We start from the raw sequence: 14,218 nt of genomic DNA on the forward strand, positions 1-14,218 counted from the left end.
CTGTTTGACTTGAGTGCAAAATATGTGAAACAATCTTAAGCCATTCTTGCAAAATTTGACACTGATATTTCTCTTGAACTGATAACTGGGTAAAAAATGCACAGGTCAGCACAGGAGACTTGAGTACCCTTTGGAGACAAGCTGCAGAGTTTCACTTGCGAGGAGGAGAGCCAAATGTTGCTGCCAAGAGCTTGGAGGAGTTGCTGAGGCTGAATCCAGGAGACAAAAAGACACTTGCTCAGCTAGTTGTTGCATATGCGCAGGTAAAATACTTCGTGTTTGGGGGGGGGGGGGGGGAGGCGCTTTAAGAAAGTAAAACTTTTCTGTTTTTGAACATAGATTTTGGAATGTCTGTTACAATTAAACTAGTCATGCCTTTCTTAATGCTTTAGGAAGTAAAATAATTTCTGATTAGTGTTACTCATTGTATCTGTCAGCCATTTCACATTTTGCCACATCTGAGATTAACAGGTGAAGGGCCTTGCGTAATAAATAGATTCCAGTTTTACATAATTACCAAAAACCACTCTTAATTGATAACAAGATGTCATAAAACTGATATTTGGCGTAGGGCTGTCCCTTTACTGCCTGGTGTTAAAATGTATTACTACAATAACATTATATCCCAGATCACGTAAGAAACAGATTGACCGTCCTTATGGCGGAATAGGCAACCATAAAAATAGTTTTCCCGTCGGTCAACAGATGTCGCAGGCGACGCTACAATGCTAACTGACCTGTCCATGTCGCGTAATTGGCAACGCTGTATCTTCGGTGACTTGAATGACGCTGATTTGTGTTCGGCTAGAGCATTGCGCGCGAAATGCATTCATCACACAGTTGACTGTAGACCATGATCGGCTATGGTTTTTCCCGAGTTTTCAATCGAAGAATGTAAATTAGCTCCTGTAATTCTACAAACCAAGTTTATTTCTACTGTAGGGATACTTCTCACAATCATATGCGAAATGAAATAAATGAAAAGTAACACACAAATATTTCTCGTGAGTTACTGTTTAAATGCAGACTGTATTGCAGTCGCATAGGTTTTACACTCGCCATCTATTTCCTCTTTGTTATACAGCTCTTCTGATACGGATTATGGGGGTAAAAAAGATCTCCACATGCAGGTTAACACTAGAAAGTTTTCAAAACCTTCTCAACGTCTTTGAAATATAATCCGATAATTTACTGACAAATATTGCACCGAGCAGTGGGTTTCGCGTCCTGACATTACCGACATAATTATTTATTTTGCATAGAGTATGTATAGGGATTAGGTGAGTTATAACGACAATATATTTTTCACATTGAGACTGTAAATAAGTTTAAGAAACAGATTTTGCTTCCTTTTTAAGTATTTCTGTAAGCGTTCTTAAGTATAACCACATTTTGCATTTGATTACAGTTTGTTGTAAACGAATATAATTTCATGTATGCACTTAACAAAGATATCTTCGAAAAAAATAAATATTGTGAAACTTTAAATATCGTGAGTAAAAAAAAAATCTGTGATGGTAAACATCTTAACTTTGCGGTCAGCATATCTACTATTGTCACAAGCAGTACTGTTTTGCTCAGATTTAACACATTACTTCTTTCTAGTTAAACATGGTAGAACGATCAAGGAAAGGCAACGAAACTTATTTGTGCAGCCTAACGGAGAATCTTTATTTGGTACTTAAATTCAATATGAATAAACTACATATTTTTTTATAATTTTCAGTTTTGAGACAGTTCTACTACACTTGTCTTTGAACATTGTTCTGCAACTGAAATACAATTTACATTTCACAAGATGATTCAAAATGAAAAGTCTGTGTTCTCCACATTCCTCATCGTCTAACCAGTGAAAGTTTTCAAGTTTTGATTTGATGTAATTAACAATCCTAAACTTTATATTTCTCTTATAAATCAACTGTAAAAAACAGGACTCATATGCCTGTAAAGACATTTCAATAATGTTGCTAAACTCAACAGTTGGAGCGCTGAGTCCCACTGAAGAATGACACAAATTCCCAGTTGCGTATTTTTTATGGAGAATAAATAATTCCCTCTTCTCTTGAAGCTCACTGCTACAAGTAAGTGTCTCCTTACATTTCAAACAACCGTACCTTTCGATGCATATGTGTGCTAAGTAGCCAGCAAAATATGCTACTGAACACAGTTCAGAGGAAAGGTCTTGCTGTGAGGAAGACAAATACTCGTCGGTCTCGATGGTACTCCCTTCTTCATCCGTAGAGGAACCAGGGGTGTTCAGAATTCCGACCTTTCCAGATCTCTCCAACAGATGAGATTCATCACCTTCTTTTTGCAACACACAGTTGTTCAGTAACAGCATCTTGTCAGTGTCATTCTCACAATTTGAAGTGTCAGAAGGCTTCATTAGTGAGTTAATAGTGCTTGTTCGGAACACGCACCTTAGTGTTCTAACTGTTGGATTATGGTTGTAGCCTCCTTTCTGACGGTACACAGAAAATAAATTCTCAAGAGCATCTTGATTCAATCTGCTGGTCAGTAAAAATTTAATGCCGACAGTTTGTTCCTCAAGGAAAAACTGAGCAATAGCATTCACAGTCTGGATTAAACCCGTAATGCATGGTGGTGTCGTTATTTTACCTGTCTTTTCTTCAATTTTATTTATGGTACTTAAGACATCCTTTGCATTCTGTAGCGTTTCCATTACTACTGGACATTGTTCTGATAATGCACACCTATATGGATTAGAGGAAAATGCTGTCCTGCTGTTCAAAACATCAAACAAGTTGTTCATAAATTCTATAAAAGTAGCTGTGCTCTCTGCTGTATCACTCTGCAATTCTTTAGTCGCTACACAAGTTCTGATAGCTGCAGTAACAGAGTGGCTGAGGACCTGGACTGCCATTTTTACATTCATTTTCTGGAATGAATCAGGTTGCAAATGACTATCAGTGAGTTTTACCAACATTCTGATTTTTTTGTTCTTCTTATCAATGTCATACGTTTTCCTGACATCTTCGAATGAAACAACAGCATTGTTGAAAATGAAGTCGCCACTAAGCAGATTGTTTCGTATGCTTTTGAATAAATGTGGGACATCATAAATGTAAAACAATTTCTGTCCATTTACAATAAAATAAGGTTTTTCAGGCGTAACATGTAAATGCTTCACAACACTTCGATTACTAGCTCCCTGATCACAAACGACTAATTTTGGCTCTAGGTTTGCTTTTTGCAATAAAATAATTAGTTCCTGTAAGAGTCCCAATAAATCCACATGTTTTACTCCTGAATTAGACAAAAAATATGAAACAGGCAATTTCCAGTTACTGTAGATGCCTCTAATCATAAAAACAAGTGCATAATTTGCAGGAAGTGGTTTCCTTCCCCTATCACCCAAATCTTCTAGACCTTCTACTAAATCAAGATCTTTCGCATATTCCAGATGACGCATTATCGACATCTCATCAAAAGATACTACACATGCCTTTTCTAAATAAGTTTGTGCCTCAAATTTCTTGCTAAGCTGACTAAAAAGGTTTTTATTAAACCCTGGTAGAAATTTTGTGACGCCAATCCATCGTCTAATTGTGGACAGTCCAGGTAATACAATACCCAATTTTCGCAAAAATTTATATGCTGCAGGAGATTTATAAAACAACATCAGAGAGAGATTTTTCTCGATAGAAGACCACGGGTGTTTTTTGCTCTTGCACTGCATTGCAGCCAGTGCCCTGGAGTAATCAGATGGGAAGCAGAAACTGCTTAACGCATGGGCAATATTATTTGAGCTCCTATAGTGCAATAATCTACTCTTAACTTTTGACAAGTAGGAAGTTTTGTTTTTCAGTGATCTGCTCATGTTATGTATTTTCTGTTTGTTTTTGCTTTCTAGGGGTATCCTCATCATCACGACGTAGCATACAGAGTTTTCTTTTAACTTGTCTCGCAGGCATTTCTATTTCTTTCAGATCTGGAAATGGTTCACACTTTTGTGGTGTTGCGTTTGTTTCTACCAGAAGGTGACTAGCTGCACTGTATGTTCTCCTTGGAATGTTCACTTTCAGTTCAGGTGATGACAAACTATTCTTATCACTAGTTCCCTCACATACTGCTGAAAAGAACCAGTGTCAGATGTAAATTTTGCAGGAACTGCTGTGTGCATAAGCCATTGTCTCGTACTGTTCATGAATGACTTTTCATCAAAATGGGCATCACACAGGAGTCTATTGTGCAGTTTTCCTGGGTCCATATCCAGCAGTTTGGCATTGCCTGTAACAATAACTATCTATCAGAAAAATACAATATATGTATATACCATTAACACATTTAGTAGCTCAGTCTACATTAGCATGATAGAAAGGAATCTTTCATTAAATATTTGCTAAGAGGGATCTTTGTGTGCAACCTTTTTTGGACTTTAAATATTATGATTAATTCTGGGAATGTGGTCCTATGGCGTTTTAAGCCTGGTCAACACTGAGCAAACTAAAACAGGAAAAACAGCATTCTCATATGTGTAGACGAATTTGAGCAAACGTCATTCAGTCGTGTTTGGTTCGTAAACTTGACTCGGTGCCCACAGTGCCTCTTACGTTCCTGCAAAAGTTAAGAAACACTTGATTTCTAACCTCTTCTGCGTGACATTACTTGCTTCGTAATTAAAAAAAAAACATTGCCTATAATGTTGTTTCCCCATTTAGTGCTTAGCTTTTCACAGTGAGAAACAATTAAGTAGCGAAAGCATAACATCAATGTTTGCAAGTGTTTGCGTGATGAAATGCTGATTCTGTAGTATTCAATTCCATTCACCACTGCGAGACAATAACATTCAGTCTTTTTCGGTACGCATTCGGTAGTGTTCATTAGTGTTCAGCTGGCTGTCAGTTTTTGAGCAAAGCATCAAAAGAAGTTTGCCTCATGTCCCCTTTGGCGTTACCAGCACGGAGAGTACTCGTCTTCTTGCGAACTGCTTTATGTTGCTGCTAGTAAATTTCCTCGTCAGGTGTAATGAGGAGCCAGCGAAAGGCGTCAACCGACATATGTGCAAAATTCTGGAATAAATCTCAAGAAGGCTGGAGCTGCAATTCAGTGTTAAGTGCACTGGCACTACTTCCAAGCGTTTCACATCTACGTAACAGATTAAGCCACCAACATATTTATTTTCCTACGCCACTTTGTTTGCTTTGTCAAAACCTTCGGACAAAATAATCTTACCTCAATATCAAAGATTTACATCGTAGCTGTAACTAGAAGTTTGCGTGGACAGGAAAAATGCCGCCGTCCGTATGTGCAGCGCATCCACAAGATCATTATCCACATCTGCCAAGTTGCGTATCCGCATTCTCAGATATTAACGTTTTGTAAAGCTGTTTAACCCACCACTGCTCTGAAAAGAGACTTGTGCCTGGCCTGAAGTTTTGTCTGCTGATGCCCGCACTCAGTTACGATGCGAATTAAGGCTGGACGTATTTCAGTGACAGTCATTTCAAATTTAAATTCGTTTACTTTGCCTGTAACTTATCGTAAATCATATAAGAGTGGCACAAAACGATTAATTTTGGATTGTTGTTGAAAGGGGCTGCAAACGCGGTAATATATAAGTGAAAGTGTGTTTTTCGAGCATGTTTTGGCGGTGTCAACTTTGAAGAGCCACAGACGGCAAGCCATAATTAAGTTAAAAATTTACTTTGTACAGTTTAAAGATAACCCGCAAATATTCGCAACAGATGTACGCTTTTATCTGCAACACAGTAATTACTAGGGATATCCGCACTCGCGCAGACCTGTAACTATAAGTAGTGTTGTTTTCAAGTGAAAGCTGTGTGAGGATTATTAGCGCACAGATAAAAAAAAAGATATGCTCGTTCTCTTCTATTCTCCTCCCTTCATTCCAGTATAAACGCATAAACGAATGGCAGTGAACATTGGCGAATTATCTATGAATACTCATTGGCAGCAGTGTAAACGAGGATTTACACGCCTTCATTTTGTTCACTCTAGTATATACCAGGATTTAGAGGGACAGATGACCTAGCAGTTAGATGACGGCTATTATTCATTTATTTCACTGTTGCGATTTCAGCTCTAGAGCCATTTTCAAGTACCAAGGGAAAGGTCTTGTAAGGTAATGCTTCTTAAATTGTTTACCAAATGTTACTACACTATGCTTTGCGTTTTGTTATCCGTATCTTATATTGGTTTCAGTGTTCATATTGCACACAAAAATGCCTCTACACCCAAAATTACGATAGTGAAGTGAATAAACAGTTTAAAAAAGTCCAAATCACAGCAAAGATTTCATTTAAAAATTATATGATATGATTCTTGTACAGGAAGGGCTGCCACGTTATATCAGAATATAACATCAACAAAATTTAGATAGGATCGAATGCTTAGGGCTCCTTATTAGTTCTTACTCGTACGTTTCTAGCATTTGTAGACTTAGAGAAAGCTTTTGACAACGTTAACTGGAATACTCTTTCAAATTCTGAAGGTGGCAGGGGTAAAATACAAGGAGCAAAAGGCTATTTACAATTTGTACAGAAACCAGATGGCAGTTATAGGAGTCGAGGGGCATGAAAGGGAAGCAGTGGTTGGGAAAGGAGTGAGACAGGGTTGTAGCCTCTCCCCGATGTTATTCAATCTGTATATTGAGCAAGCAGTAAAGGAAACAAAAGAAAAATTCGGAGTAGGTATTAAAATTCATGGAGAAGAAGTAAAAACTTTAAGGTTCGCCGATGACATTGTAATTCTGTCAGAGACAGCAAAGGACTTGGAAGAGCAGTTGAACGGAATGGACAGTGTCTTGAAAGGAGGATATAAGATGAACATCAACAAAAGCAAAACGAGGATAAGGGAATGTAGTCAAATTAAATCGGGTGATCCTGAGGGGATTAGATTAGGAAATGAGACACTTAAAGTAGTAAAGGAGTTTTGCTATTTAGGGAGTAAAATAACTGATGATGGTCGAAGTAGAGAGGATATAAAATGTAGACTGGCAATGGCAAGGAAATCGTTTCTGAAGAAGAGAAATTTGTTAACATCTAGTATAGATTTAAGTGTCAGGAAGTCGTTTCTGAAAGTATTTGTATGGAGTGTAGCCATGTATGGAAGTGAAACATGGACGATAACCAGTTTGGACAAGAAGAGAATAGAAGCTTTCGAAATGTGGTGCTACAGAAGAATGCTGAAGATAAGGTGGGTAGATCACGTAACTAATGAGGAGGTATTGAATAGGATTGGGGAGAAGAGAAGTTTGTGGCACAACTTGACTAGAAGAAGGGATCGGTTGGTAGGACATGTTTTGAGGCATCAAGGGATCACAAATTTAGCATTGGAGGGCAGCGTGGAGGGTAAAAATCATAGAGGGAGACCAAGAGATCAATACACTAAGCAGATTCAGAAGGATGTAGGTTGCAGTAGGTACTGGGAGATGAAGAAGCTTACACAGGATAGAGTAGCATGGAGAGCTGCATCAAACCAGTCTCAGGACTGAAGACAACAACAACAACTCGTAACTAACTTATTGATTTACCTGAATTTAAAATCCACTCGCGTAACCTTTCTTTATCTTTGACGGGAAATCTGAACAATTTCAGTTCAGGATTTGTTCGTCTACTCCTTCCACAGTTGATATAATCGCAGGCCCTCGGCATGACGACTCGATCCACTGCCACTGGTATGTCAGAAACAGCTGTACTTCACAGACGCCAAATAGTGGAAAGCTGCACGCATTCGGCCGATGTTGCCACATTTTTTCACAGAACGGAGTGCCATCTAGTGGTTGATTCCACAAGTAAGGGTGTGACGCTGTTGCTGCCTGGTGGCCGTTCCCTGAAAAGGGTTGCCTCCTAGACCAAGCGATGGGGCAATCTGTTTCTTACGTGATCTGGGATTATATGATCATCTATCTTCAGATTTTTACAGCTGATTTAAGTGGCAGTATAGTCAGGCAGTTTGTCGTCAGTAGTTGTGTGAATGTCTTTGTCATTGAAATGATACATTATTTCAGTTTGATCCAGCAAAGGCTCAGGCACTGAGCAAGGAATTACCACCTCTGGACTTCACTAATAGAGCAGATGTAGATGCCCTGGAAACCTCCAATTGGATGATGGGCAGCAAAGTGATAAAGAAAGCAGCAGCAAAGGTGGAGCCCTCACCTAAACCAGAGTAAGGAAGACCCTTGATATGATATGAAAGAAAATGTATTTGTTCATTGTGCATGTAATTTGTAAGTTCCACATTTTTTAAAAATGTGTGTACTGTATTTAGACAACTGACATTGGTACTACCACAGCTTTCTTTGTGGATGGATCACCTGGTCATAAATTGTTATTTGTACATGTGTAGATTTAAATATTAATCACCACTGATGCATTTCAGCTTTTAAGAAAATTGCATTGCATTGTATTGTATTGCATTGGTACAGTGACCTAGGTTTTGACACGTACTAGGGGTTTCGTCAGAATGAAATGTTGTTGAATCCTGTAAAATAATACATGGGAAATAAAGTATGACAAAAAACACATTAACCCGTATGACAAGTTTCATGATGCACAAAGGTTACTTACATAAAATTACATTGCTAAAAAGCAATAGTCAGAATTTGGAGCAGTTATGCTCAAGTGAAAAGTAAGATAAAACATTCTAGCCTTTGCCATGTGTGCGGCCCAGCGGGGAACATAATCGGACTGATCAGCCCAGTGGCTTACATTGCTGCCACGAAAACAGTATGTTGTGCCGCCTATCTGGCACCGACAGTAACATGTGCCCATTTGAAACTTTGACAGAAATAACTGAAGAAAATAACAGTTAATCTTAAAAACAAAGTATAAAAAGAGCTTAAAGCCTTTTTGAAAATACACAGTAGTCAAGCAGATTAAATATAACAGAGTGGTCTGTTAGGCTTTGCAGAAATTACTATTACATAAAGGACAGAATGACAGAAAAAAATGTTACAAACTGCTGTACAATCCAGAAAATATTTGCATTAAGGTAACGTCAGCAGCATATATCTGAGATTAGAAGAAAATAATGTTTTGAAACCAGAAACAGGGTAAATGTGGTAAATAATAGCCTAATAAGTTTTGTGAGCAGTGGATTGAAAAAAATTTTTGTTACATAGTTGTAACTGTCCATTGAGGATGAGGCCATCGTTCTTAGAAGTATGTCTGAAAATCTCCAGCTCCTTGAGTACATCAAGCCTATGACCTTTCCTTTCTCTATATAAAATGGAAATTTCTTCAGTGTGTTTCAGTTTGTGTCCGGAAATTAGCAGATGAACAGCAAAAGTGGAATTGTGTACATTAGTGCCTTTTTTTTTCTCAACAAATATTGTTTGTACCTGACACTAAAAGACCTTCCAGTTTGTCCTGTGTAATAAATGGGACACACATCACCAGTGATTTTATACATCCTAAATTATGTATTGGAGCTGCTGTGGACTTGAGATTGTGAATGAGATTTTGTTGAAAGTTATTGTTTGTAGAAAAGGCAACATTGAATCCACATTTTTAATCAGAAGATGACGAATTTTATACAAAATATGGCCTAAAAATGGAATCAAGAAAACATTTTTGTACTCGTTACTGTCAGGAATAGCACTGCTGCCCAAAGTGGTCACCTTAGTGTCGGTTTAACTTTGAAGATCTTGTCAACTAACATGGGATCATAGCCATTATTAACTGCAGTAGTTTTTATTGTGTTCATCTCATCAATAAGCTTGTCAGGTGACGAAGGTACAGAGGCTACACGATGAATGGCTGAATGGAAAAATGGTTTATGGGAATGAGGATGCACTGAACTAGCAGACACAATTTGATCTGTATTAGTGACTTTCCGAAAAATACCGAAAGTATTTCTGTCATTGTCAGTAGCAATACTGAGGTCGAAGTAATTAAGCAGTCAGTCATTATTTTCTAAGTCACAAGTGAAGGTTTGTTTTTTTTTATTTTTTAATGAAGACTGTAAAAATTTCAAATAAATGCTGAATTCCTTCCTGAGAACCACTGTATACGATCAAAACGTCATCTACATACCGAGCATAATACAAAATACCAAGATGAGCAACTGAAAAATATTGAAGAATTTCTCTTCCAGCAAATTAATGAAAATATCAGCCAAGATGCCTGCCAGTGGGTTTATCCATTGCCAGGCCGACAGGCTGGTGGTAGAATTTGCCAGCTGAGCACACATGGCAAAGGCTAGAATGTTTTATTTTACTTTTGACTTGAGCATAGCTGCTCCAAATTCTGACTATTGCATTTAAATCATGTAATGTACAGTGGGGGACATTAATGAATGGATTTATTAATATAACAATTTGATTTTTGTTTTTCACTAGATGTTCGTCAGTGCCTTCTGCCTGGTGGCTAGTTGCAGCGTCTGTCACGTTGCCAAGAACTTGATAGAACCACTCTGAAACTCACGTGTTGAACCATCAGCAGCTAAATTCACATGTTGCTGACGCAGTAACGCTATCTAACTGTGCATCTTACAATCTGGCCGACCAATAGGGATGCTTGGAGAGGGTCAAGTGGGGGTGGAACCGCAGCCAGCTGCTGGGAGCAAACACGGTGTTCGCTCTCTTCTGCTGGCAGCTTCTGACCCGACCAGACGTTCTCTTCTCCTGCTCTCTTGGGTGGCTGCCCATTCAGGCTCGGTGGCTTCTCCAGGCCTGCCTTCCTTTTTTATGGCAGTAAACATTCGTACAGTAAAAACTATATTTGATTTTTCACCTCGACGGGTGCCTGCTGTTTTCCCCTCCTGGCCAATCCTGACGCATTAACAGCAGTTTTACATAAGTAACCTTTGGGCATCATGAAACTTGTCATCTTGGTTAATGTGTTTCTTGCCATAATTGATTGTCTATGTACTGTTTTATAGGATTCAACATTTCATTCTGATGAAGACACCCCTGTAGGTGTCGAAACCTAGGTCACTGTACCTACCATTTATGCGCAACCAGTTAACTGTTTAATCCTATGTTGAAACTAGTATACAGCTGCTGAGTAATAGCAATGTTCAAAACTGTAAGCTTTCAAAAGAAGCATTGTTGGATTGTGGTATCCCACCTATATAAGATGGAAAAAGTATTAAGTCATATAGCCTCAGGAGGGAATAAGACAAACTCTAATCTTTGTGAGCTCTTTTCAGGTCTTCTCTTATTTAGTTTCACCATTTGTATTGAATGTAGTAGGATTTTACCCAGACCTTTCCTTCTTCCCTTCATCATCCCATACTGTTCATTCTTATTGCATTTGTTGTTTTCTTCCATCTTTGTCTGTTTGCCAGTCCGTCTTCTCCCCTCTTCTCTGCTGGTATCTTTTTGGCTTACCTCTTTTTGGTATTGTATACATCGCTTGCATCTTGTATCCTTGTCTAAAAATACGTCCCAAATTTTCTGTTATGTCATTGTACTGCTGCTTTAACTCGCACATTACACCAAGTTTTTTCTTACATCTTTATATGTTGCTTGTTCTTTTACAAACTGATACTGTAGTTTCAACAGGTGTTGTCTTAAACTTTTGCCATTCCTCTTCCCCTGATCTGGGCTCACCTTACGGTATCTTGTCTTTTTGATGCCTTTGTCTTGTTTCTTGCTTTGTTTCCACACTTTTACTTTCTCTCCTGTTTTACTGTTCTCCTTCTTCCTCCATGGTTCTCAGATGTGCCAGTAGCAGCTGGTTGTCATTTTGTCATTATGTAAGGAATGTTAGGGTGTTAAATTTTACCTCAGTGGCATGTCCTTCCAGTTCCCTGTAAAAGATGATATAATCCACAACAGCCTTCATGCTATCATCTCATTTCTTTTACGAAGAATTTCCAGTCGTTAATGTATGAAGAATTTCCTATAGTGAGCCTGTTTCTCCAATCTAATAGCCTCCTTCCTTTCTGCTTCCCCAACCTTCTTTTTCCAATACCTCATATCCATTTCTTTCCGTGCTGATATGAGCATTCGGGTAACCTGTAATGATAGTATTTTGGCAATTTAGCTGTATTGGCATTTTCCTCAATCATCTTCTTTCCTGCTTGGCAGTCTGCAACATCTCAATACTCTACATCTTTACCTATACTTTAACTTTCATCATCCTGTCATATTTCTGTCACTTCAGCTTTAAGTACAGTTCCCAGAACCACCTCCATTCGTTTATTGTATTTTCCTTATTTTGACTGCAGTATACTGGAAACCTCTCCTAAACTGTGTTCTTATTTGCTGAACATTGCCTCTCCTGATCCTAATATGCCGACTTTCCTACTTTCCATCAAATGTACAATTTCTTATTTTCCTGTCAAATCTGTAGGTTCAGTGTTCCAATTCTGAGTCAGTTTCCACATTCAAGTCTGCTTCCTCCATAATCATTCTTTCTGGGACTTTTTTTGTTTTCTTCTGTTGGTTTGTTAGGCCTAACCAGAGCTCCCCGTACAACATTTTGTTCAGGAACCTGTGTGGCGTTCACAGGTTGTGCTAGCAGTCACAGGGTATATACATTTCCCACTGTACTTCACCCTCAGAATCATTCTGTATCTGTATCCACATCTAAACTCACAAAAGCACTAAAAGTTCACAGCAGTGTATTTCTGTAGTACCACTTATTACAGTTTCTTCCCATTCTATTTGTGTAAGAGTGCTGGAGGAATGATTATTTTAATGCATTTGTGCACACTGTAATTAGTCTTACCGTATCTTTGTGCTCACTATGAGAGCAATACCTTTAGTGCTGTGATATGTTCCTAGGTTTCTCATGTAATTTTTGGTTCTTGAAGCTTCAGAAATCTTGCCAGTTCAGGTTTTTCAGCATTTCTGTGATGCCATCCCATGGGTCTAAGAAATCTGTAACCATTTTTGCTGTCCTTTATTGATACATTCAACACAGTTCAGCAATATTGTGGGATTCGTACAAGAGATTTTTAAGCAATCTCCTTTGTAGAGTCACTGTGTTTTCCCATTATCCTACCAGTGAATTGAAGTCTGCTACCTGCTTTACCTACAAAGTGTTACACCCAGGCACTTGTATGAGTTGACTGATTCCAATTGTGCGTTATTGCTATTGTGGTCGTAGGGTATTATGTTTCTGTGGTTTGTTAGATGTACAGTTCCACATTTCTCAACAATTAAAACACATTGCTAATATTCACTTCACTTTGTGAAGTGCACAATTTAAAATTGCTGAACATTTAAAATAAGTTGCCAGTCTCTGCACCTCTGTGAAATATTATAAAGATCTGACTGAATATTTGTGCAGATTTTTCATGTTCAAAAAAAATCTGACTTTGCTGTTGTCTGTCAGATTAAGACATTATGAACCGAAAGGGCCCCATTATGCCTCTCCGGGGGCACTCCTGAATTTACTTTTGTATCTCTCAGTGACTCTACATCCAAAATAGCATGCTGTCTTTTGATTGAATTCTGCTACAGTAGTCATTGAAGGCTTGCTCTTTTGACAGCCAAGTGTTTTTCATAGGCTTATGCGTTGTTTTGCATCTGTTGTTTAGTAGTCCCTGTTTCTTTACAGAGCCTGTATACCATGGAGGGTCACTTCTATTATGAACTGTTATACTGAGGTACAGTTTCTCTATGTGCTACTGTTCAGAGCTAAATGTTTGAAGTTCCTCCTTGAGCTATGATAGTAGTACCTCTTTATCTAGTGTACTGAACATATAAATCTTTCATCTTGTTTTAATTACTTCTACTTTGGTAATATTTGTTGCTACAGATGTCTTATGGTCACACTTAGCTTCAGCATGGACATCCTCAAACAGGTCAGATCTGTTTGTTGCCTTTAGAATTAATACGCTACGTGATCAAAAGTATCTAGACACTTTTATGTACTGCAAAACTGACCATTAGATGACACAAGAGGCGGACCAACCAGTATAAAACAAGGTGGGATGTGTTGTTTTGTCACTAAAAAAGTAGTAACAGGATGGGTCACTCAGCACAGTTTAGTGACTGTTAGTTGGCATAAAGCATGATGCCACTGGGCAGTGGAAGAGGAAATGAGTGATTTGGAGTGAGGAATCACACTGTATCCTGTGGCAATCTAATGGAAGGGTGTGGGTTTGCAGATACCTGGAGAAAGTAACCTGTCATCATATGTAATGCCAGCACTGAAGTATGGGGGAGGTGTTACAGCATGGGGGTGTTTCTCAGTGTCAGTGTGTGGCCCTCTTATTTCACTTACAAAAGTGCTAAATATGTAGGGGTATATGCACATTTTGCAGCATTGTGTATGCT

At 38.5% G+C, this 14,218-nt stretch overlaps 1 protein-coding gene across 1 annotated transcript in view; it reads left to right on the top strand.

Moving 5' to 3' along the window:
• Positions 1-14,218, top strand: part of LOC126259760 (signal recognition particle subunit SRP72) — a 57,332-nt gene that overhangs the window by 35,598 nt on the left and 7,516 nt on the right. Inside the window, exons 9-10 of the mRNA XM_049956760.1 lie at positions 105-263; positions 7,994-8,151. Coding sequence (XP_049812717.1) covers positions 105-263; positions 7,994-8,151 — 317 coding nt within the window. The remainder of the gene's footprint in view (positions 1-104; positions 264-7,993; positions 8,152-14,218) is intronic.

Source organism: Schistocerca nitens, chromosome 5 (genome assembly GCF_023898315.1).
Source record: "Schistocerca nitens isolate TAMUIC-IGC-003100 chromosome 5, iqSchNite1.1, whole genome shotgun sequence".
In the NCBI taxonomy this organism is placed as follows: domain Eukaryota; kingdom Metazoa; phylum Arthropoda; class Insecta; order Orthoptera; family Acrididae; genus Schistocerca; species Schistocerca nitens.